A 26656-nucleotide genomic window follows, 5' to 3' on the forward strand; every position below is an offset into this window, starting at 1 on the left:
TCCAATATTAAATCCAAGTTTTCTCGTAACCGTTGATCATTAGCCACTTGTTGGAAGTTCATAATTCTGCTTGACGGCATTCCTACTTCGACAGGGGCTACTGTTTCGGATCCATATACTAGCGAGAAAGGGCTATCTCCTGTTGATTCCTTTCGTGTTGTTCGGTATGCCCATAGGACCGCATGCAACTCATCCACCCAATTTCCTTTCGCTTTTTCTAATCGTTTTTTATCCCCTCGAGTAGTATTCGGTTGATTACTTCAACCTGGCCATTCGCTTGCGGGTGTGCCACCGCTGCAAATCGTTGTTTTATCCCCAAACCCTCGCACCATTCACGTATCTTCTTTGAATTGAACTGTGTGCCGTTATCGGAGATGATGTTTTTTGGTAATCCATACCGGCAACAGATATTTTGCCACATGAACTTCATAATTTCGGTATCTGTGATTTTAGCGACCGCGACGGCCTCGACCCACTTGCTAAAGTAGTCTACTACAACTACCAAAAATTTTCTCTGTCCACTAGCGAGTGGTAATGGCCCCACAATATCAATCCCCCATTGTGCGAATGGGTGCGGAGATGTGATGATCGTCATGTCTTCTCCCGGAACATGGATTAACGGTCCATGTCTCTGACACTTGTTGCATTTTTGGACAAACTGCATTGCGTCCTTCCTCATAGTCAGCCAAAAGTATCCGCTCCTCAGAACCCGTGTTATTAAGGCTCTTCCTCCCGCATGATCGCCGCAGCATCCCTCATGGATCTCTCGTAATACATATTGGCCCTCTCGCATATCAAGGCACCGTAGATGTGGTCTTGTATATCCTCTCTTATATAAAATATCCCCATCGAGACAAAAGTGCTTCGCTTGCTGGTTTAGTCTCGTTATCTCTCGCGAACTCCCTTGGCTTTTACCCCTCAGATGATTTTTTATTTCTGTTCGCCAATCCTGCACTCCCGTCATTCCCAAGATTTCATGTCCAACCTTCAATGATGGCTCTGCTACGATTATCTGAATCTTCCGCGACTCGCACCCCATATCCATGCTTCCTATTTTGGCAAGAAAATCTGCTTTCATATTTTCCTCTCTCGGGATTTGCTTCAAATCTACCTCTTCAAATTCCTCCATAAGGGCTCGCGCCATCTCGCAATAACTATTCATCCGGCTGCCCTTGGTTTCGAACTCTCCTTTTATCTGCTGGACTATCAATTGTGAATCCGAAAAGATAGTCACTCTTCTTGCACCTGCTATCGCTGCCAGTTTCATACCATGTATCACTGCCTCGTATTCTGCCTCGTTATTGGAGGCTCGAAATGGTAACTTGATAGCATACTCTGCTCCCTCGCTCTCGCCTGCTTTGTGTAATATTACTCCCGCCCCGCTTCCCATTGAATTAGAAGCGCCATCCACAAATAACCTCCATTCTGTTTCTTCAGTTACCCTTGTGGTTTCTTGCAGGAAATCCGCTAAAGCTTGACCTTTGATGGCCAACCGCGGCTCATATTCTATGTTAAATTGTCCTAACTCGACCGCCCATTTCACCATTCTTCCTGAAACATCAATCCTTCCCAGCACCGTCTTCATTGGGTGGTTAGTCCGGACCACTATGGTATGCGACAAGAAATAAGGTCGCAACTTTCTCGCTGTGGTTACTAGGGCTAGCCCGATTTTCTCGATTTCGGTGTACCGCTCCTCCGGCCCTCGTAACAACCTACTCGCATAATACACTGGATTCTGCTTTCCTTCTTCCTCCCGAATGAGTACCGAGCTCACTGAATATTCGCCCACAGAGAGGTATACATACAACTTCTCTCCCGCTTTGGGTTTGGTTAACAATGGCAGCTGAGCGAGAAGCCCTTTCAGCTGGGTGAAAGCGACCTCCGATTGCTCCGTCCATCTGAATTCAGCGCCCTTTCTCAGTATTTTGAAGAAAGGGTAACTCGCCTCACCGGATCTAGATATGAATCTGCTTAAAGCTGTGATCCTTCCCGCAAGTGTTTGGACCTCCTTAATGCTCCTAGGTGCTTTCATGTTGATGACCGCCTGAACTTTTTCTGGATTCACCTCTACCCCTCTCTCGGTGACCATGTAACCGAGGAATTTGCCCGTCCGGACCCCGAAAGCACATTTAATTGGGTTGATCTTCATTCCATATTGCCATAAGGTGTGGAAAGTTTCTTCAAGATCCTCTAAATGTGTTCTAGCTTCCTTGCTCTTCACCAGCATATCATCCACATATATCTCCATGTTTCTTCCTAGCTGTGTTCGGAACATCCGATCCATCAATCGTTGGTAGGTTGCGCCCGCATTCTTCAGACCGAAGGGCATCACCGTATAACAATATGTGCCTGTTGATGTAATAAAGCTTACTTTGGCATGATCCTCTCGATCCAAAGGTATTTGGTGGTAACCTTGGGACGCGTCCATCATACTCAGCATTTCGCATCCTGCGGTTGAGTCTACGAGTTGGTCGATTCGGGGGAGGGGATAATAATCTTTAGGACATGCCTTGTTGAGATCTCGGAAGTCGATACACATTCTCCATTTGCCCGTTCCCTTCTTTACCAGCACTGCATTGGATAACCAGGTGGGAAATCGTATCTCCCGAATTTGACCTGCCAGCAACAACTTTTGCACTTCCTCATGGATTATTCTATCTTTTTCAGCTCCAAAATGCCTTCTTTTCTGTTTGACTGGCTTGGTGCCCGTTTCGACATTCAACTTATGAACAGCTAAGCGACTATCGATCCCCACCAAATCCTTTGGCGAGAATGCAAATACATCCAAATTGTTGCGCAAGAACTCTATTAATTGCTCCGCCATTGTGGGGTCCATATCTCTCCCGATTCTAGTTGTGCGGCTAGCGTCCTTCTCGCAGAGTTGCACAGTCATCAATTCCTCCATGGGTCGCACGTGACTGTCCTCCTTCTCGGGGTCGATTTTAGGACGAGGCTCATCCTTTTCCATCATGACAGCTCGCCCGCTATGAATGGTATCTATCCTCCCCGTTCGTCTTAGTGCATCGTAATAGCACCTTCTCGCGGTCTCTTGATCTCCTCGCACCTCACCGATCTGATCTCCCATGGGGAATTTTAACTTCATATGGTAAGTAGATACCACGGCTCGGAATAAGTTCATGGACGGTCGACCGAGTATCATGTTGTATGTAGAAGGGACATCCAATACTAGGAAATTTATTGACCTAGTAGCTCGCACAGGCTCCATACCCAATGATATGGGCAGGCAAACTTCTCCGAGAGCTTGAACCGTCTCACCCGAGAATCCCATTAAGCTAGTCGCCACATATTTCAGCTCGAAATTCATATTCATTTGCTTGAAGCAACTGTAGAAAATGACGTCCGCAGAACTCCCCGTGTCAACTAGTATCCGCGCAATATCGAAATTGGCCACCATGGCTGTGATTACCAAGGCGTCAGTGTGCGGCTGCTGTATCCCTTCTTCGTCTATCCTTCCGAACATGATGGGAGGGACTTGCGACACCCTTTGCACTTCCGCGAGCTGTGATTCCATTTCATATAATACTTGCAAGTTCGCACGACTTGCCAGGTCGGCAGCTTCGACCTCTCCGAAAAGCTCTTCAGTTTCCCTCAACTGTCTTAGATGGGCTCTCCGAGCCCTATTTGAATCACCCCCCGAAGGTCCTCCGTGTATCATGTGGATAAACCCTCCTGCTGCCGGTTGGTCCTTCCTCTCGCCAGTCTTATCTCGAACGTTCTCCGATTGGTTAGCCCCAGGCCGGGTACGCGGGGCCAGTGTGCTCGCGGGAGACTGTCCAGGTTTGACAAATTCGGGCAAATTTTTCGCCCGAATCAACCTCTCTATCTCGTCTCTAAGATGCTGACACTTGTTCGTCGTATGTCCATAATCATTATGAAAACGACAAAAACTTCCCGCGACCGGGTTCTTCTTGGGGACCTCAGAATAAGTACGAGGCCATTTCAACTTGGGATGATTCTCGATTGCCATCAAGATCTCGGCAGGAGGCGCCACCAACGAGACATAGTTCTCGAATCGAGGGCCCATTCTTCTTTCCACCAATCCTTCCTTTTTGACTGAAGGGACAAGTCTTTGTACTTTCTCTTCTCGCCTTTCCTTTCTTTTGTCCATTCCTTTGTCTACGGCCTTACCCTGCTCGGCTTCCTCAGCATTCATATATCGCTCCGCCTTTCTTAATAAATCATTAAATGAAAGAGGCGGCTTTTTGGATATGGAAGTAAAGAAATCTCCAAGTCGTAATCCTTGGGCTAAGGCATTGATCAGGACCTCCTCCGATGTTATAGGCACCTCCAAAGTGGCCGTTATGAAACGCTTAATGAAACTTCGCAGATGCTCTCCTTCTCGCTGCTTGACCGCGAAGAGGGTCAAAGTACTCCTCTTCTGTTTCTTGGAGCTCGCAAAATGATCGAGGAAAACAGAAGCGAGCTGATCAAAACTGCCTATTGAGGCGGGCCGGAGCTGGCTAAACCATGCTTGAGCGGGTCCCGCCAAAGTAGTAGTGAACACCCTGCATTTTACTCCTTCCGAAAAACGATGCAGGTCCGCAGTGTTGTTAAATCTGCATAGATGCTCGCTAGGATCGGTGGTTCCTAGATATTCGTACGTGACAGGTCGGAACGAACCGGGAAGTTCATCATTCAATATTTGTGTAGTGAACGGGCTCATTTTGGTCTGCACATGCTCTCGCGACTCCTCCGGAGCGAACGCCGCGTTCAATGACTCTCGCTCCAGGACAAGCTCCTCACCAGCCTGGTCCGTATATTTCAAACGTCTTTTCGTGGGTGGCAAACCTTCTCGCTCTCTTCTCTCGCTTGGCGACCCCCCTTGAACTACGGCTGTGAGTAGAGCCTGGAGTGATTCCATGGTTATAGTTATCGTGGGCCTGGCGGTTGCAGGGTCCGGAGTGTGCAACACCTCTACCTGCCGGGCAGACGTACTTCCCAGGTAAGGTCCCTGTAAGTCAGGGTCAGGTGCTGGACTAATTTCAGCCTCCGTCGGATCGGGCTGACCAGCCCTTTCAACTGGGGTACCCATCTTTGGATTTATTTTGAATTTAGAAGAAAGTGATTTTGGAAGAAAGAATAGGATACTTTTTGAAAGGGCTTTTGGGCTATTTGTATTTAAATCTTTCCCACAGACGGCGCCATTTGATTCGTCCGAATATATTGGTGGATCTTTTAGACCCGTATATGTTGATGGATTTCTTGGATTCTGCAAATAAGAACACAAAAAAGGAAAACCGGGCTGAGGCCGGAGTTAGCACTCCGACGATCAAGTCAGTACGGCTTTGATTTAGGAAAAAAAAATAATTATATGTTTTCTTTATGCTTTTTAAATAAAGTAGTAGTGTCCTTTAAGGGAATTAATCTCTTGCTATTTATAGAGAACTTTTGAGAACGGATTTCAAATACGGACTCCAATTCCATTTTAACTGTCATTTCAGGGATGTTTCAGACTTTTCGAGATTATTAAATTAAACTTACCTGTCTTCTCGGTGAACAGTGTTATGAACAGTGTTGTGAGCTGCTTATTCCCCAGACTGCATATTCTCTGAACGCTTTTGACATTTGAGAGGGGATATTAAATGCAAGATAATTATGTCGGGCATCATATAGATCATTATCTTATAACTCTCGCCTATGTCCTCTCGCTACTGAGAGGGTCTTCCCTCTCGCGCCCACGGTCGACCTTTGATTAGGCTTCCTAGCTAGACCCAGAATATTTGATTTATCAAATCTAGTCTGTATATTCTCTGCGGTTCCTGACATTTGAGTAGACACGCATTAAATGTAAGTCGGCGATGTTACTCCCTTTTTCAGATAATATTCCTTGTTCCCATCCTTTCATTTCGGCGACCGCGAACTTCTTCCCCTCTCGCCCTGGAGTGGACTCTCGCGAGCTTCCCATTATTGGGCCTTTATTGGGCCTTCTTTCAATGGGCCGAAACAGTTACTTTCTACCGAATCACATTTCTTATAAAATTGTGAGTGAAAAAACAAAAATCTATGAACACGAAGATTTTAGTATTTTCAACTCACTAATCATAAAACGATTTGTTAAGAAAATAAGCTAGATTCGACAAGTTTCACCGGCGACACAGAGTAAATGGATTAGCAAAAAAAAAAAACCCAACATTTGGGGATCGAAAGCTCGGAATAAGTTAGAGAGAGAAAGTACTCATGAATCCCCCGGAAGATGCCTGGCCTGCGAGAGGGAGAAACAAGGTCGATTTTGGTGGCGAGTTCAGTTCAGTTGCGGTTTCCTTGGATTGGTTGTTACTTTGGTCAACTACTATTCAGGGCGGTCGGAGAAATGGGCCAAACTGTGGACTGTGGTCAATGAAGTGCGGCCCAATTAGTAATATACCCATGACGTGGCAACATAGGATGCAGAGATCGTGTACCCATGGGTGTCTCTCGTATATACTTACAATTTGCCGGTGCAAATCATTTTCATAGCGCGTCGGTCGTTATCACTCTTTAACCAAACCTTCTTTAAGTTCTTATTCATTAGCGCGCGCGTACCATACACTTGCCACAATCAGGAAATACTACGGTCTTCCGACTCATGAAACAAGACAAGCCCTAATCACAGTAACAAAAAACATGGATATGTCGAGCGATTTCGATCGCCTCCTCTTCTTCGAGCACGCTCGCAGAACCGCCGAAGCTACCCACGCCAAAAACCCTCTCGACGCCGATGTTCGTACCCACACACCATTATCGTTTTTTCTTCTTGTTGTTTTCGCCTTGTATTCATTTTTCTTTTAATTGATGCAGAATTTGACTAGATGGGGAGGTGTGTTGCTCGAATTGTCCCAATTTCAGAACGGTCCCGACTCCACTGCCATGGTTCAAGGTACAACTCCTCCTATCCTACTCTGCTATATCTTCTCTTCTACTTTATGCTGCTTTTGTTTCGTTTTTTCCTTATTTTTGATAAATTAAAATGTGCTGGAGTTATTTGTGATTTTTTTGGCCTGCTATTGGATTATGAACCCTAGTTATGATTCTAAAACTTGTGTCAATTGTTTAACTTGGGTTTCTGTATATTCTATTTGTAGATGCCATACAGAAGTTGGAGGAGGCTCTAGTTGTTAACCCTAGGAAACACGACGCACTCTGGTGTCTCGGGAATGCATACACATCTAGTGCATTTGTTATACCTGACCTTGATGTGGCTAAGGGTTACTTTGACAAGGCAACTCAATACTTTCAGCAAGCATATGAACTGGTATGTATGTATTTTCACTTAATAAGAGCTTAGTGGTTTCTGCTTTCATTTCCTTGCTAAGTCACTTGTGACATCCTTGTTTTGGCTTGCAGGAACCAGAAAATGAACTTTACAAGAAATCTTTAGAAGTGGCGTCCAAGGTAAATCATATGTTAGATTTCCTTTAAGATATAATCGTGTTTGATTTTGTGCTCCTTGATTTATTTTTTTATGGCTAACTGTGTCAATGATTGTTATGATTATGGACCTTCACTTTTATCAATTTCATTGAGATACATGAAAATGTTTTGCTACATACTTTTCAATATTGCAAGCCGTTGCATACACTTTTTTCTGTGTTCACTTGAGATTGCTTTTGGATTCTTGATGTGATTGTAGCATAAGTATCTAGTTTTGTTTCAAATATTTTCCATTGCTTATGGGTTTATGCATGCATGAATATCCTTATTTTTGGCTTTAAGGCTCCCGAGTTACATGTGGAGATCCACAAGCATGGTTTGGCCCAGCAGGCTATGGGACCGGGACCGGGACCGGGACCTTCAACATCTGCTAGTTCAAAGGTAAATTGTCTGCTCTCAGATGTACTTCTTTTGTTCTTTTTTCGTACTTTCATGTGAGTGTTTTTTTTAATGCTTCTTCAATAGAATAAATAGGTGAGGTTGTGTTTGATAAGTGGAATCTCTAGGGTTCGAGTTGTTCTTCAATTGTGATGCTCTGATTTCTTTTGCTGATCAATGCGATAGAGATTGAATATGCCCTGTTAATAGTACCATTTTCTAACAGTCATGAAATCCCCTTCCCCTTGTCTCAACTTACGAATGCGCGTTATATGGCAAAAGGTTGATCACAAGAAAACTTGTACTTACATAATGCACTAGCCAGTCCTTTCTTACCTAATTTAGACAATCTTTGCATTCTTTTTTTCCTTTTATCTATCACGACCAAGAGGTGACCTATTCAAAAGGTTAAATTAACATTTAGGAATCTCCGTCTTGTTAACATACCTAGTTGTATTTTCTGAGCCACTCTAAACAGTTTATTTTTTATGTTTGTAGCAGTGTTATAATTGCTGTTATAGAGGAGTTACACGGTTTATTTATGTTGATTTTACTTATTCATGCTCTCTTGAGTTATTATATTACAATTACCCTATGTTTTATCATCTATTCTGATGAATGAATTATACATATTGGTCCTTTCAAAGCTACTGCATATCAGTTATAACATAATTATCCTGTCACTTATTGAGGAAAAGAGGCAATTAGACAGCCAATAAGTTGCCTAATTGTTTTCATAATGCTATGGTTAGAATTCATGAAATTTCCTTTTCCATGCATTTATTTATTTGTTTTTCTTTTCTATCTTGGAAGCTCTTGTGATTGGCATTTTGTCACTAATGAAATATGATTATACTCGACCTTTTGTACAGCAGCAGAGTGCAAAGAAGAGCAAAAGCAGTGATCTGAAATATGACATATTTGGATGGATAATTCTAGCAGTTGGCATTGTTACATGGGTGGGATTTGCAAAATCGAATATGCCTCCACCTCCTCCTCCCCGATAAATTATGCCGTTTGCTTTGTGTAACTGTTGGCTGTAACTCCTGCATGCCAGAGGAATTCACCTTTGATAGGTCAAGAAATTACGAGCACTTAATTTCTCGACAAGACCTTTTTTTATATATGTACCAACAAAGATGGTTTTGTAATTGTTTGTTTCAACTTAATTTTTGTTTGAAGCTGCCGTTCTTTTTATAATCTAGATGACGTTATTGATTCTGTTTGATCTGGATATATAAATATATATATATATATATATATATATATATATATATATATATATATATATATATATATATATATATATATATATATATATGCTTCGTTGCCTTAAATTTGGGCATTGGGTTGTAATACTTTTGCCTACTTTTTACATTTTATGACATTTCGTTGTTTCTATGTTATCAAACTGTGACATTGAACACTCAGCACAATTTTTCCTATAGCTTAAAACAACTTGTTTGTTTATACTTGAAGCTTTAAACTATTTGCTTATTTTCCAATAATATGCTTTAAACTATTTGATATATGACTTATTAGCAATACACATGCATATGAGTAGAGCAGAACAAGTTGACATTGCATTAGATTAAATCATTGAAAGCAAGATATCAATTTTATGCATTTACAGAGACATTAAAATATAAATAAAACAAAGAAGAGAAGAGTAAAATAAATAGGCAGAAGTCAGAAATCCTCATCCAACTTGAAGGTATGGTTGTCACCATTACCATTCAAGCTAGACATGACAGAAGCCTTCTGATATTCTCCAACCCTCTTCTCAAAGAAGTTTGTTTTACCTTGCAAGCTAATCAGCTCCATCCAATCAAATGGATTCTGCACATTGTACATCTTCCCACATCCCAATGCATTCAGCAATCTATCTGCTACAAATTCAATGTACTGGCTCATCATTTCTCCGTTCATCCCCACCAACGCGCACGGCAGCGCGTCACACACAAACTCCCTCTCTATTTCCACCGCGTTCGCCACTATCCCCTTCACTTTCTCCTCGCTCAGCTTCATCTTCAACAGACTGTACAGCAGGCACGCAAAATCGCAGTGCAAACCCTCGTCGCGAGAAATTAACTCGTTCGAGAAAGTCAACCCCGGCATCAGCCCCCGCTTCTTCAGCCAGAAGATGGCACAGAAGCTTCCGGAGAAGAATATTCCCTCCACGCAGGCGAAGGCGACAATTCGCTCTGCGAACGATTCGGAGCCGTCGATCCAGCGGAGCGCCCAATTGGCCTTCTTCTGGACGCAGGGGACAGTTTCGATTGCGCGGAAGAGGTGGTTCTTCTCCGACGAGTCCTTGATGTAAGCCTCGAGGAGGAGACTGTACATCTCGGAGTGGATGTTCTCGATGGCGATTTGGAAGCCGTAGAAGGCGCGGGCCTCTGAGATCTGGACGTCCTTCATGAAACGGCCGGCGAGATTCTCCAAAACGATGCCGTCGGAGGCGGCGAAGAAGGCGAGGACGTGTTTGATGAAATGCTGCTCGCCGGAGGAGAGGGTTACCCAGTGGCGGAGGTCGTCGGACAAATCGACTTCCTCGGCGGTCCAGAAGGAGGCTTGGGCTTTCTTGTACATCTCCCAGACTTCGGGATACTGAATCGGGAACATACAGAAGCGGTCGGGGTTAGCGGCGAGGAGGGGTTCTTCTGGCATGGAGGGCATTTTGGGGAAGCTTGAAGGTGATTGATTTTTCTAGGGTTTGGATTATTATTATTAATGAGGAAGAAGAAGAAAGGGACTGATGAATGATGAATGATGAATTGATGATATTCATTGGGAAGAGTGAGTTTGTGGGTATAAATAAATAGAGTGAAATTTTTTTAGGGCGGGATTTTGAATGTTTTGGGGAAATGATGTTCTATTTTCTGGCGCCATTTTTTTTGTTTTTGTTTCTGATTCGAATTTAATTTTGAGATTCTTTCTGAATCAAAGTAGCGCGTGGAGAAGTAGACAAGTCACGTGGTTTGAGTTTGATGCCTCACTCTTTGTCGCGGCTCCCCACACTACTTCTCTTTTGTTTTCCGAAATATGTATTGTATAGAGATTAAAAACAATTAAAGGTTGGAAAAACTTGTTAAAACTATGTCCTGTTGACTAGACTCTGACCTTATCAAAAGGAAAATTGGATATAATTTAAAAACCATTGTCTTGGAGTTTAATAGTGCATTCTATAGTCCTCAAATTGAGGCTTTATGCATTTCATAACAACTAATAGGCTATTAAATAGAGCTTAATCCCAAACCTGCATGCTGGAATTCCAGATATCTTAACATGAAAGAGTTTTAGTAATTTGAGGCATCTAACTATCAAGTTAAGACAAGTTTCATTTCATTCCACTGTTTACATCAAAATGCGAGCAAGCGGGAAAACATTAACAATAATTAGTACTAATTACCCTGCCAATTACAAAAGAACAAGCTTCACAGTATGGGTGGTGTAATCACATTTTTTGTTTTGGTTATAGAGGGTTAGTTTGGGGATTTTGGAAACTGAGTATGCACAATGAGTATGCCCCCAACAAAAAGAGTATCGAGTATTTGCATTACAGTTTCAGTTATCTTCATCTTCCTCATCTTCTGCAACCATCCACGGCTGTCTAGGACCCTGACAATAAAAGAACAGTCTGATCACCAAACTTTTAACACATTCTTGAATCTGAATTACGAACATCATTGTACAGGAACCAGTTATTATAAAATCTTTGATTTCAGAATTTGAACGAGTGATTGTATTGCCTTTCCTTTTACTTCTTTGATCAGAGCGTTAACAAGTCAGATTTTTACCTTTCCCTGGCGTATTACTCGAGGAGAAGTCCCAGTCATATCCACTACAGTAGATGGGTAAGCAATTCTAGTATCAGCAGCAACAACAAAATCAAGCCCCTGGGTCATTACCAAATACAAATCAACTCATAAGCTACACCATACACAAACCATAAACGCGTGCAGGGAATTTTTAGTGGTTCAATAGACGAGTACATAAATATATAGACATGAAGAGTTTTATGACAGTAGTTAAACATGTATGTCCTAAATCATTGAAAAGGGGCAAAAAAACCAAGATTTTTCATGGGCTTTTTTGTAAGGAAAAGATTACAAAGCAACAATTGCAATAGATTTGTAGAAAGGGGTTGAGCTAAGAGAATGCAGTACGTACCTCTGGTCCATATAAATCAGCTATTATGACCGGATCTAAGATCCATTCATTCTCCTTTGGTGACCTGACACTGAAGCACAAGATAACCATTTCCATAGATTAATAAATAGAAGAAATCTAACATGTAATTAATGTCATGGATTGAATCTAGCTTTGCAGCCCACCTTGTGGATATTAAAGGAGCTTCCATCTTCTCCATTATTGCCTTGCACACGGCATCATCTGGTATGCGAATCCCTACATTCTTTCTTGATGCGTATTTGGAAGTTGTAGTCCCATATCGGATACATTGTTTTGGCAGGTCTTTGCTTGCAGTCAAAATGAACGTATACTGTTACATAAAGTTTCGATTAGAAAAAGACAAAACCCCAATCAAACTTAGATACAACACATATCAATGAATCGCATTCAAGATTCAAAGCATTTTGAAGATTGAAGATTGTTTTTCAGTACCAGAAAATAATATTATTAGTGATACTTACAGGACCAGGCAGGCAATGTTTAACAGCTCGAAAAATGTTAGTAAGACCTTCGCCATTGCCACGAGGAAACCCGGTAGTGTATGTATCGATGTCTTTGAAGGAGCGACATATTATACTCAGCGGCTGCAAAAGTTACAAAGACATCAGCAATACATACATATGTACTTGCTTGAAAACCAAAAGGCAAATCAGGTACTTAAATAGGTAACTTCTGAATGCCATGGAGATATTAAATATGAAAATCAGAGTGAATTCCAAGTTGCCTTTGAAGGTTCGATATGCTTTATCCTGGAAAAAAAACATAAAAACTTATAGTCACCAAAATAATTTAAAGACTTAAAAGGATATAAAATCACAGGCATAAACTTGAAAGCTGGTTTTAAGAGAAGTCAAGATTACATACCTACGCAACCGTTCAATGGCGGCGTTGTTTCTCAGATCACAAGCTATTGCATACCTATTACCAAAGAAAAATACATAAGCTAATGAGATTCTAGCCCCTTTCCCTTTCCAGGTTTTGTTCTGCTCAAAACGTGAGCTCTCTACACAATGCAAAGATATAAATTCAACGAAGCACATTAAACTCCAATAGGAATTGCCACCTCAATCTGGTTCTTACCTCAAAAAGGAAATAATATTCTAATAATAATAAACACCTCAGATGTTAAATTCAATTTCTCCAATCCAACGATGTCCGGTCAATCAGATACGCATTACTTATACCAGATGTATATTCTATTAATATACCAATCCATAGCCCCCGAAGGTAAGGCTCAAGTATTGAATCCTCTGTTTATTTCTAAGATCACGACAATACACGTCTAGCCACTCTGTACTAACTCCGATCCTATGTAATTTGATTTCAGAGTGATTCTCCCAGAAAAAAACTGAAGCACATGCTATTATTAGTTATAGTCTCACTTAAAAATACAAGTGAAAAGGTTGTCATCCAAAGTAAAGGAAGAACCCTAACAGGTTTAAGGTAAGAGCATTTATTCTGATAACGAAGAAGGCCAGATGCCTTACCACATAATTTCCGGCCTGCTCTACAATTTTCTATGTACATGTAAAAAAATTTAAACACCCGAACCAAGGCCATAAAATTGAACTGAGCAAAAAAGAAGAGAAAAAATTAAATAAAAAAATCTAACATACACAGTATCAGTTGGAATAACACCAACAGCTCCCTCTTTCAGGAGTTCAATGATCGGGTCCAGTTTCCAGGAGTCCGACCCAGCCGGATCAACTTCAACGTACAATAATCCATCCTCCTAAAACAGGAAAAATAAAGCAGTCAAAACAAAAACAGCAAAACTTATTAAATATTTTCAAGCGAATCAGACCTTCGTAAAACGAGGGGTTGAGTATTTTAGACGTTTGGGGCTCCTCTTGATAACTGCGAGCGCAATGAAGCGACGAGAAATCGTTGAAGGAAACTGAAAGGACACGTGGCGAGGGCACGGGTTCAGCGATCGTCGGAACGACAGCGGTGCTGCGGCAGTTCCAGAGACACGTTTCACCTCCACCGCCATTTTTTTCAATCGGAAGCTGTGGAGAGGAGAGGAGAGGAGAGAGGGGTGAGGTGAGAGAATGGGGGGGGGGGCAGTTTCTGGATATTTTAGTAAAATCTTTTCGCTTTTTTGAATTTTATTTTGCAATAAAAAATTAAACTAAAATAGTTTTTTGTCTTTTAGTGCATTGGTTTATCTTTCATTTCCCGCAGCTTCTCTTTTCCATTAATAAATATTAGTATTTCAGTCTAAATTTTATTTGCTTTTGTTAATCATTAAATCCCTAATTCTTGAGAAATCAGTCCACCAAATTCTTAAGACTGAAAGGGCAGTTAAGGAAACAAATATATTCTACAGTTGCAGTTGATCTATCCCAATTACATTCGACAAAACACCAACTGATGATGATATTCTATGGTATTCAAACTAAACGTGGGGAATTTACTAATAAGCCCCCACTAATAACGTTCCAAGTTACCCAGGAAATAGTACAAGTTCTCAAGCAAAATTGAAAAGATATGCATCTACAAAAACACTTTCAGACACTTCAATTTTGAGCTTTAAAAAATGTCCACTATCTGTTATTTTGGTCAACTGAAGTGCCTGGATTTCTCTCTTTCTGAACAGCCCGAGGGACAAAAGCAAGACCACGAGTGTGGCGGCGCCCGAAACTGATAGCTGAAGGAGAATCTGAAGTACTTAGTCTCGAAACTGATGAAACAAGATTGTCCATTTCTTCTTCATCCACTTGCATTGCACTTGTTGAGCTTTCCTCTGTGTCTGTGTGCATTGCTTTTTTCTGCTGGACTTTGTGCCTCTGCTTTTTTGATAGTTTAGCTTTCTTGAAGAACTCGAAAGAAACTGGGAATTTATGCTTGTCGATCAGATGTTGTTGCCTGCTCTTATAGTTCTTCAGCTTCGCATCACAGCCTTCGACAAGGCATTCATACTACAATACATAAATTCGTTATTCAAATATATATTCCAGGATGGCATACAAGTAGCTGCGCTGAAAAATAGAAGAACAAGTACGTACAATTGAAGTCAAAAATTTACCATATCAAATCCACGGGCAACTTTTGCCTTGAAGAAAGAATCATGAGCTTCGGATACATGTATACTGAGTAAGCGTGATGTTGGATATACTCGTGTGCAGACGGAACAAGATGCCATGTGCCGTGCTTTGTAGTGATCTTCAAAGTCGTCCAAAGATTTCAGACGTGCTCCACAGCCAACAATTGGGCAATACACTTCACTGATTGAAAACAATTTTGTTTGGATGTAGAACAGATTAGATGACGAATCTGTGTATAATATATAAAGAAAAGAGAAAAAAAGGCCATGGGCATTTCAGCAATGAACTACAGATGCATGAAGAATAGACCGAAGGTCATTCTGCAGATCTTGTTATTCAAACTTTTGATTTTAATATTATGTGCCAAAAACAACTTATGAAATTGAAAAGAACCTAGCATTGAATGTATCCATACTGAATATTTCGCTTAAAGAATGCAAAAAGGCTTAAACAACATCCAGCTTACATACTGCTGCTTCTCCCACAGAAAACAAAATCATGCCGTCCCTATCGGTATCCACACACCATCCTCTAAAACATAATATCGACAGATTTTACGAAATGGTAAAAAGTCCTACGTACTAAATCATTAAGAAGATGTTTGATACCTGCTTCCCCAATCTTCCACGTCTCGCATCAGCTGCTTTTCTTCTTGAGTTAAGTCCACAGCAACCTATATCATATAGAGTAAGTGGTTTTTTCTTGGAAATATGATATAAATAAAAGAAGAACAAAGGGAAGGAAGTTGGCATCATTGGGTGAATGCCATTGAATTAAACATGATATGAAGATGCCATCGAAGGAAAACACAATATAAAAGTCATTCTCAACAAACTTTCACGAGAAGACATAACAGACATAGGGATGGCAACACAATTTCTAATCTTAGTTCACTCCAAGACTTGGATCTGCATAAGGCTGTCAATACTGTCATATTTTATTTTTAACTTTCAAAGGTCGTTAATTAAAAGCCGTAAGCAAAACAAAACCAACTTTACAAACATTATTACTTCCCTTGGTCCAGTACTGATTGATTACTCTTGAAAATACATAACATATACATCTTATTGTTTCCACAAACTAAGGTGTTGAATACAACTGTGTGTTGAGTTTTCATTCTACATTTCATTGTAACAAATCAACCATGTCTGGTTAATAATTCAAACAGACGGTTTAGAAGAAGCAAATGATTTAGATATTTATACCTATACTAGAAGTTCTCAAGTAATAACAGAATAGAGTATAAATCATTATTTTCTTAATTCCTCGTATTTTCAACTCCCTTATACTCTCCCGATTAATTTCAATCTCTGTCTTCCCAAAATTGATCAACTATGTGTAGTTAATCTCTAATTCTGAAAATACAAAATTATGTTGCTGTTCCAGAAATTAGCAGGCAGCAGCAGAAGAAGAATAGTACTCAGCTGAAATATGTATGATGAATCAGTCTCAACTAAATCAAACGCCAGTCTAATGAAACAAAGTGCATCCGAATTTGAAAAGAAGATATGTAAAAAGTCACACTCAACTAAATCAGTGACAGGCTCACCCCACTCCAATCGCATCCCAAAAGCTAAGACAATCACGAAAACTAGAAATATGAATCTAATCATACATTATACATACTATGTTGTTGCGAGTAAAGGAGAGAGTTATACATACATACCTGTTTGGCGAGGAGTTCTCTTTCTATGTTACCAGCCGCGAAGAAGGGGGCTTCCGGAAGGAAACGTCGTCGTACCGGCTTCCAGCACGGAAATTTCACCTCTGCTCCGCTCTCTTCTACCACCATAGCCATTTCTTCAGTTTTCTGGAATTTCAAAAATGTTTGAGCTCAGATTGATTACTGATTAGTGATTCCTCCGAATTTCAATATACTAGGAATTTATGGGCCGAGTATCTCCCAAACAAACATTTGGGCCAGTTGGGTTTGGGCTTGCAATATTGAATTGAATGTATTTCTATATCTATAGTAAACAACTAGTTCTTCACCCGTGCGTTGCACGGAGGTCAGTTTTAAAATGAGAAAAATAATAATATGTAAACGACTATCTCTTTATAACAACACCAATTCAAGTAAAACAAAATGGAAGGAAATAAAAAAATCATAAACTTTATCTCTTAATTCAGAGTTTTAACATATGAAATTAAATTAAATATTACAACGAAGAAAACGTGAAGCGCGCAAACACGATATGAAGATTAAGTGAAATCACTTAAAACATATGGTATAACTCTATTTCGAGGTGAATGCAACCTACTACACAGTGTCAATCTTTTGCAAAATAACTAACTTAACAACAAACACGGTAGCAGAGAAGTAACACAATAAATATTCAAATAACCTGTAAGTTTATTACTAACCGCGTTTAATTAGTGATGCACATTACTCAAACAACAATACAACTTATAAATATTGCAAAAGAGATAAGATGTATATGCCTTTATTGATACCAATGCTGATATCAATACCGATACCAATATGGATACCAATATTGATATTAATATCGATACTAATACTTATACTAATTAATATCCATACTAATACTGATACTAATTAATATCGATACACATACTAATACCAATACTGATACTAACTAATACTGATACTAATACTGATATCAATACTAATACTAATACTAATACTAATACTAATATTAATACTAATACTAATATTAATACTAATACTAATATTAATACTAATACTAATACTAATACTAATACTAATACTAATACTAATACTAATATTAAAGCTAATACTAATACTAATACTAATACTAATACTAATACTAATAGTCTAATATTAATTCTAATACTAATACTAATACTAATACTAATACTAATACTAATACTAATACTAATGCTAATACTAATACTAATTCTAATACTAATACTAATACTAATACTAATACTTATACTAATACTAATACTAATACTTATACTAATAACTAATACTAATACTAATACTAATACTTACTGATATTGATACAAATACTGATAGTGATAGTGATAGTGATGCTGATACTGATACTGATATTGATACTGATACTGATGTTAATACTGATAATGATGTTGATAGTCATATTGATACTCATAGTAATATTAATATTAATACTAATACTATTACTAATAATGATACTCATATTAATACATATACTAATATTGTTACTCATACTGATACTCATGCTGATAAAAATAGTAATATTAATACTAATATGAGTATCAATATTAGTATCAATTTCAGTATCAATATCAGTATTAGTATCAATATTAGTATTCATATCAGTATAATTAGTATAATATTATTACTAATACTAATACTAATACTAATACTAATACTAATACTTACTGATATTGATACTGATACCGATAGTGATAGTGATACTGACACTGATACTGATATTGATATTGATACTGATGTTAATACTGATAATGATGTTGATAGTCATATGCATACTTATAGTAATATTAATATTAATATTAATACTAATACTATTACTAATACTGATACTCATACAAATACTGATACTAATATTTTTACTCATACTGATACTGATGCTATAAAAATAGTAATACTAATACTAATATTATACTAATAATATTGATACTAATATTAATATTGATACTAATACTGATATTGATACTGAAATTGATACTAATATTGATACTCATACTTATATTGATACTGAAACTGATACCGATACTGATACATACACTGAAACTGATACTGATACTGATACCGATACTGATACTGATACTGATACTGAAACTGATACTGAAACTGATACTGATACATATACTGAAACTGATACTGATACTGATACCGATACTAATACTGATACTGATACTGATACTGATACTGATACCGATACTGATACTTATACTGATATTGGTACTGATATCGATACTAATACTGATATGGATACTTATACTGATATTAATACTAATACTATTACTAATAGTAATATTAATACTAATATCATTACTAATACTAATATAAATGCTAAAACTAATTTTATTGCTAATGATCGAATGCTAATGATACATATACATATATACAGAAACTGATATCGATACCGATATTGATACTGATACTGATACTGATACTGATATCGATACTAATAATGATACTGATATTGGTACTGATACATATTGTGGTACTGATACATATTGTGGTACTTATACATGTATCGATAATAATATTGATACGGATACTTATACTTATGTTAATACTAATATTTATACTAATACTAATATTAATACCAATACTAATACTAATACTAATACTAATACTAATACCAATACTAATACTATTACTAATACTAATATTAATACTAATTCTATTATTAATAATGTTACTAATACTAATATGTTAATATTGTTAATGTTATTGCTAATACTAATTTTGATGCTAATGATAATCTAAATATGCTAATTATGATTGTAATTCTAATATTATCCAAATCCTTATCGTATTCCTAATTCTATTCATAACACTAATCATAGTTCGAATCATAATCATAATCATAATCCTATTTCTAACACTAATCATAAGCCTAATAATTTTAATACTAATGATGCTAATGTTAATTCTAATTCTAATCTTAATTATAATTCTAATTCCAATAATCCTAATGTTAATCATATTCCTAATACTAATATATATCACTAATTATCGTACTAAGCATAATCATAATCTTAATTATAATTCTAATACTAATATTAATCATAATCTAATATTATAATAATCCTAATCACAGTATGAATCCCATTTCTAGTATTACTACTACTAATTCAAAGAATCTTAATTATAATTTTAATTCCAAAACTAATATTAATCACAAATTCTAATTTACAGATCTGTTTTTGCAATGATCTATTATTTAGTATAAATAAATAATTATATTCAATCTCGAACATTTATATCAAATTTCTTATGTGTGGTAGCTGCATGAACCATAAAAAAACACATATTAAATATATTAGAAATTAATATTTATTATATTATCAAACTGACATTAAAATTATTTAAAATATTATAAGGGTATAAGCAAACGTTAAGACGTAAAAGAACAATAATCATTGTTAATAAGATAAATTATGAAAATCCTCTTGAACTTAGGCTAAATTACAGAAAACACCCCAACTTATCGGTGATTACCGAAATTCTCCTGATGGTTGTTTATGTCTTACACGACCCCCTTATGGTTGATTTTTTTACGGAATCTTTTTAATTCCATATAATGTCCCAAAAAATATGGAGTCTACCCTTGCAGACGTGACATTTCTTTTATCGTACATTTTAAACTCAAAAGTTACCCTCATGGGTGGTTATGGTAATAATAAAAATTTGTGAAAGTGTTATTTAAGAAGAAAAAAGATTTCGTGTAAAGTTCACCTAAGGGTAATTTTTGTCTTTAAAAAGTACCATAAAGAAATGTCGTGTGTGCAGGGTATAATAAGGATTAAAAATTCCTTGAAAAATCATACCATAAGGGGGTCAATGTAAGACGGAAACAAACATTAGGGGAATTATTAATATAAACTATTTACGGCAAGAGCACTTCGAGTGGCATTATTAAATGAGCTATCAAAACATTTAACCACCATTTTTATACTCCAAAATAGTAATTTTTAATTCTAATAGAGTTATGAAATGAGGTATTTTGATATTTCATCTTTCAGAATGTAAAAATACATTATGCAATCATGGAGTATAAAATATCAAACATGAGTTATGAATTTAACCATCTTAGTGTCCATTTAGAAAATAACATATGGCAATTAGATATATTTAATTAACAACTATTTAATACCTATGGTTGGAGCAAATACATTTAGATAAATATCAAAATAAAATATTAAATAGCACATAAATACTTGCAAACTCATTTTGATACTTTTGGGTTAGTGTTGCTCTAGATATTTAACTATATTTATTAGAGTTATAATGAAATACTTATTAGTGGAATACAATATATAGTATATACGACCATTATACATTTTAAACAAAACAATTGATATTCTTAATGTTAGCCATTAAATAAAGTGGATAAATGAATTTAATACCAAAGAGAATTATTATATTTTGAAATATATAAAATCAATTCGTTTTTTTTATCAATTGATTAAACATAACTCAGGTTATTCAATTTATTAGTATAATCATGATAAAATTTGTATTGTAATTAGTACATAATTTAAAAGGTTAAATCAATCGTAAAATTGATTGTCACTGGATTCAGTGAAGAAAAAATAATTATTTAAACTATAACATGAAATTCATGTAGTATAATTTTCAGTTTGGTAAATAATTGGGAGTACATTACTCGACACATGGCATAACAAATAGTGTCAATTTTCGCAAGATAGTAAATTCAAACACGTATCTTTCTTTTTTACAGATAATATTAATAGATAATATTAAATTATTAAAAAAATGCATATTCTCTAGTCATGTTCATGTAAAATGTATAATATCTAATAATTTATTCTGAAATATTATTTTTAATATAAATCCAAGTTTATGAATTAAAATTATAATAATTCGTAACACCACCAATCATGCAATTATAATAAGAGGAGATTTTAAATCGAATTTAACTAAATTCAAATTAAATTAATTATAAAATTAAATTCAAAAATAATTTATTTAGGGTTTCCAAGAAAGTTGATATATTAAGAGCATTTTATAAATGGTAGGATATAAATATATTAATAAAATAATTAAATATATTTAATTACCTTTAATTTTGGAAAACGATGACATGTTTTTCTATGATTTATTTCGATCAATCAATTCGCCACTTGGGATGAAATTGAGGACATGTCATCAATTAAAATTGCCAAATGTCAATCAATTAGCTATGGAATTCAACTTTTATATATTATATAGATATATATTATTATATTTTGAAATATATAAAATCAATTCATTTTTTTATGATTTGATTAAGCTTCACTTAGGTTATTCAATATATTAGTATAATCATGATAAAATTTGTATTTTAATTAGTATATAATTTAAAAGGTTAAATCAATCGTAAAATTTATTGCCACTGGATTCAGTGAAGAAAAAATAGTTATTTAAATAATAAAATGAAACTCATGTAGTATGATTTTCAATATGGTACATAATTGGGAGTACATTACTCTACACATGGCATAACAAATAGTGTCAATTTTTGCAAGATAGTAAATTCAAACATGTATCTTTCTTTTTTACAGATAATATTAATATATAATATTAAATTAGTAAAAAAAATACATATTCTCTTGTCATGCTCATGTAAAATGTATAATATCAAATAATTTATTCTGCAATATTTTTTTTTAATATAAATCCAATTTTATGAATTAAAATTAAAAAAATTCGTAACGCCACCAATCATGCAATTATAATAAGGGAAGATTTTAAATCGAATTTGACTAAATTCAAATTAAATTAATTATAAAATGAAATAAAAAAAATAAATTTATTTAGGGTTTCTAAGAAAGTTGATATATTTAGAGCATTTTATAAATGGTAGGATATAAATATATTAATAAAATAATTAAATATATTTAATTACCTCTAATTTTGGAAAATGATGACATGTTTTTTGATGATTTATTTCCACCAATCAATTCGCCACTTGGGATGAAATTGATTACATGTCATCAATTGTAATTGGCAAATGTCAATCAATTAGCTATGCAATTCAACTTTTATATATTATATAGATTGGGTAAATTACACCCACACCCCTGAGGTATGCTTAAATAATTTTAAGGTTCCTATGGTATCGATAATTACACTCACCCCCTGAAATGTAGTTAGAAACTCTAACGGAATAATGCATTGGATACATTATTCCGATAGGGTTCTAATGTACTATTCCTTTTAGCTAGTGGTGGAGATAACATAGAGTTACGGGGAGTTATGGTGTGACATGGCTCCCCCAATATTTCTTAAATCACTCATAACTATTTGTTGTATCCACCACTTCCTGAAACCAATAGTGCGTTAGAATTCTATCGTAATAACGTACCCAATTCATTATGCCATTAGAGATTATAACTACGTTTCAAGGGGGTAAGTGTAATTATCTATACTACATAGACCTTAAAGTTATTTAAGCATACCTCAGGGGTGTGGGTGTAATTTACCCTAAACAATTATATAACCTTAACGAAAAAAAAAAAACCGAAATTTTAATTAATTTAATTTTACATATAAATGGAAAATGTTAAATTCATTCACAATCCATGGAAAAAACTACTTGCATGGTTTGATATGTAGCCACTTTCATGTGTATATGATTTTTTGTATGCTAAAAATATTATACACCTCCGAATTATATATACAATAATATGCTACTTAATATATTCCATTCGATATAGCATCTACAAGATCGAATTTATAAAAAGTTGCATGTATATTGCATGCATAGTATAGGGATACATATATAGTAATCTGATAAGTACTCCAATAAACAAAATGATGAAGGAGTACGTGGATTCAGGCGCATGCGAACTATTTGGTTTTCAACTAGTTAAAAAAAATTGCTTTAAATTGGGTATAAATTAGAGAACTATTTGCCAGCTTTGCGTGCCTAATCCTTAAATTAATAATAGTCAAACAATAAAAATATATGATGGGGCCCATTTTGGCAAACTTGGGCCGAACCATTTTGAAAGTGGGCCAGAGAGATAATTTTGACCTAGTATAATTTCCCTATATAAATACATGTATAAATCCTAATTAGGGTCACGCTTTGACACACAATCAATAATATTTTCTCTCTACAAACTCTCTCTCTCTCTCTTCTTTATCCGCTTTTTGGTGTCGCGTTCTTCGATCCGACGAGCGATGGACTTTTCGGCAATACCAAGAGTAGGGTTTTGGAGGAGGTCTTGAGGGTGCGAATTTCGAGCACCATCAAGTGGCGCCGTCTGTGGGAACTTCGAGTCGAGTTGAGACGTTGAGCAATAAATTAAGGGAAGATTATGATAAATATAAATCCCCTATAAATTTTTAATTATTTGTGAATTTTTTTGAAGATTGATGTTATCCCGGACTTATGCTTTGTTAATTTGGATATATTTATATGATCGCTAGTGTGATGATAGCAATATGGCTTTTATGCTAATCAATTTTGCCTTTCAGTCATGGGAATAATAATAATGAATTAATTGTTGAAAGATATGAGCAATTAGAGATTTAATTGATTAATTAAAACGATGGTTTAGAACTCCATGGAAATCCTCTTTAGGTGTTATTCAAATTTCTGTATTTCTCATCTTGTGAATTCTTATGCATACCAATTATATGATTTTTTGCCGAACCAATTTGAATGTGATCTGCCTAATATTTGAAGCATGTAAATAAATAAAATTGCATGTTTAGGTTTTTGAAGTTTAGCAGTAGTTCGCATGAACAATTTTATGTTATTGAATCGTATGCTGCCTTAGAAATTCGTGCATGTTAGTAGTTCAATTGAATTTTCTTGTTTTTTGTCGTAAAATTGAATAGTGGTTACGGGACCAATTTCTACTCTTAGAGCCCTAATTCATCTCGATCTAATTATTTTTGTGAGTCTGCTATGCTTCTATTTTTTTTTTGTTTTTATTATGTGGACCATGTTCACCGAAGTTATTGGAAAAAGGCTCAACAATTATAAAGGGAAATTTGTATGCTAGATATATTATTTATTTTTCTTCGTCTTCACAGTTTAAGAATCTTTTAGGGTTTTTCCCAATTTAACTCTTTGTTATCGACTCTGATTTGTATCTCTTATTTTCCATATTTGTATTATTTAAGCAACTCGCTACATTTTTGTGCCTCGATTAGTTTTAGGTCGCTTAATATGCATATTTGGATTTCAGCCGGTGCGAGCTGATTTGGGATTACCGCGAGCACGAACAAACAAAGTTGTAAAATTAATGATATTATCTTTTGTCAAAAAAAAAAAAAAAAAAAGAAAAAGGGGTTAAGCTTTCCTGGAGCACAAATTCCTTTGTCGGCACGAGATTTCTGGAAGCTCGCGGGGGCTCGCGTTTGAGCTCATAAGCTCGAATCAACATGGGCAAGAGATAAGACATGAAGACACCTCTCGAAAACTGATTCGGGGAAGCTCAAAACTCCCCTCCACGGTTCCTCGAGGAGATTCGAAAAAGATGATGGAGCTCAACCTTCTTGAAGCTACGCCGGTGATCTGCTAGAATAAGGAGAATTTAGAAGTTCCTTCGGTATGAGATGAACGTCCAACAACTTCGATGGCTGTTTTGCAGCGGAAAAAAAAAAAGGAAACAAAGAAACAAACAAAAAAAGCTAATTGTTCGCAAGGGTTGGAAGATTCCCGTGGCTCCGGCCCAAAAGGTAGTTGAAAATATGTGAAAAAGGGTTGAAAGATCCCCGAGGCTTTGGCCCAAAAGGTAGTTGAAAATATGTGAAAAGGGTTGGAAGATCCCCGCGGCTTCGGCCCAAAAGGTAGTTGAAAGTCTGTGAAAAGGGTTGGAAGATCCCCGCGGCTTCGGCCCAAAAGGTAGTTGAAAGTACGTGAAAAGGGTTGGAAGATCCCCGCGGCTTCGGCCCAAAAGGTAGTTGAGAAAGAACGTGAAAAGGGTTGGAAGACTCCCGCGGCTTCGGCCCAAAAGGTAGTTGAGAAAGTACGTGAAAAGGATTGGAAGACTCCCGCGGCTTCGGCCCAAAAGGTAGTTGAAAGTACATGAAAAAGTTGGGAGATCCCCGCGACTTCGGTCCAAAAAGTAAATTATGAACGGTCATATGGTGGAGCTAATTGCGCTCGCTCGAAGGAAATATTTATGGATATAAAAATCAAACAAGAATAAAACAATGATACTTCAATAAACGCATGTTTCAAAAACAAACATAAAAAGTCAAGGCTATGCGGTTGGCGAAGTAATCGAAGTACTGCGCAATTATTGTAGCATGTTAGCCTGCATTTTGTTTGGAAAAAAAGGATGGTTATTCTCAAGTGAACCGCCTCATTAGGTTCACTAGAGAATAGGGGACTAGATGATGGGGCCCATTTTGGCAAACTTGGGCCGAACCATTTTGAAAGTGGGCCAGAGAGATAATTTTGACCTAGTATAATTTCCCTATATAAATACATGTATAAACCCTAATTAGGGTCACGCTTTGACACACAATCAATAATATTTTCTCTCTACAAACTCTGGCCTTGTTTGATACGATTAAGCACTGAATGCTGAATGCTGAATTCATAGCTGAATGATTAAGAATTGTGTCTGAATACTAAATGATGAACCATTAAGCTCGTTTGATGATTTAAGATCAGTAATGTCTGAATAATATCATGTTACTGTTAACCTTGGCTAAATACTAAAATATTTGTTAATTGAATTATTATAGACATATATGTATAAATATAATCTTTTAGCATGGTTAACTGAATTAGTAAAATACGAAAATATTCCACATAAATTATTCTACATCTCAAAAGAAGTTTTATGGACAAAAATAAAAGTATTTGGGTTGAAAGTTGAAAGCTCCATGAAGACTTTTTAAAGACAAGTAACGCATATTATTTTTTGTTAAAACAAATGATGGAATTTACATACGTATTATTTTGTTAAAATAA

The 26656-nt window shown here is 36.3% G+C and overlaps 4 protein-coding genes across 6 annotated transcripts; 1 reads left to right on the forward strand and 3 right to left on the reverse strand.

The window, feature by feature from the left end:
* Positions 1-6446: 6446 nt before the first annotated feature.
* On the forward strand, positions 6447-9027 carry LOC105961058 (mitochondrial import receptor subunit TOM20). Of its 3 annotated transcripts, none has more exons than XM_088825384.1 (6): positions 6447-6720; positions 6799-6877; positions 7083-7252; positions 7345-7392; positions 7714-7812; positions 8682-9027. In XM_088825384.1, the coding sequence occupies exons 1-6, from the start codon at positions 6625-6627 to the stop codon at positions 8814-8816; spliced, it is 627 nt and encodes a 208-aa protein (XP_088681510.1). In that variant the 5' UTR covers positions 6447-6624; the 3' UTR covers positions 8817-9027. The 3 variants fall into 3 exon arrangements, with proteins under 3 accessions (XP_088681510.1, XP_088681511.1, XP_088681512.1); XM_088825385.1 differs by having other exon boundaries at positions 6480-6720; positions 8685-9027; XM_088825386.1 differs by having other exon boundaries at positions 6480-6720; positions 8688-9027.
* A 350-nt stretch (positions 9028-9377) lies between these two features.
* Positions 9378-10714, reverse strand: LOC105961057 (ribonucleoside-diphosphate reductase small chain). The gene has a single exon (XM_012985294.2). The coding sequence runs from the start codon at positions 10486-10488 to the stop codon at positions 9499-9501; it is 990 nt and encodes a 329-aa protein (XP_012840748.2). The 5' UTR covers positions 10489-10714; the 3' UTR covers positions 9378-9498.
* Positions 10715-11130: 416 nt separating this feature from the next.
* LOC105961060 (DHBP synthase RibB-like alpha/beta domain-containing protein) lies at positions 11131-14260 on the reverse strand. The gene is made up of 9 exons (XM_012985297.2): positions 13808-14260; positions 13620-13735; positions 12868-12921; positions 12728-12752; positions 12465-12587; positions 12147-12313; positions 11983-12052; positions 11610-11708; positions 11131-11430 (listed from the first exon to the last, which is right to left on the reverse strand). The coding sequence occupies exons 1-9, from the start codon at positions 13994-13996 to the stop codon at positions 11377-11379; spliced, it is 897 nt and encodes a 298-aa protein (XP_012840751.1). The 5' UTR covers positions 13997-14260; the 3' UTR covers positions 11131-11376.
* Positions 14261-14307: 47 nt separating this feature from the next.
* LOC105960890 (nucleic acid binding / zinc ion binding protein) lies at positions 14308-16914 on the reverse strand. The gene is made up of 4 exons (XM_012985101.2): positions 16717-16914; positions 15659-15723; positions 15032-15230; positions 14308-14924 (listed from the first exon to the last, which is right to left on the reverse strand). The coding sequence occupies exons 1-4, from the start codon at positions 16846-16848 to the stop codon at positions 14550-14552; spliced, it is 771 nt and encodes a 256-aa protein (XP_012840555.1). The 5' UTR covers positions 16849-16914; the 3' UTR covers positions 14308-14549.
* Between the last annotated feature and the right edge of the window lie 9742 nt (positions 16915-26656).

Source organism: Erythranthe guttata, chromosome 11 (genome assembly GCF_056151865.1).
Source record: "Erythranthe guttata isolate IM_541 chromosome 11, IM_541, whole genome shotgun sequence".
Lineage (NCBI taxonomy): Eukaryota > Viridiplantae > Streptophyta > Magnoliopsida > Lamiales > Phrymaceae > Erythranthe > Erythranthe guttata.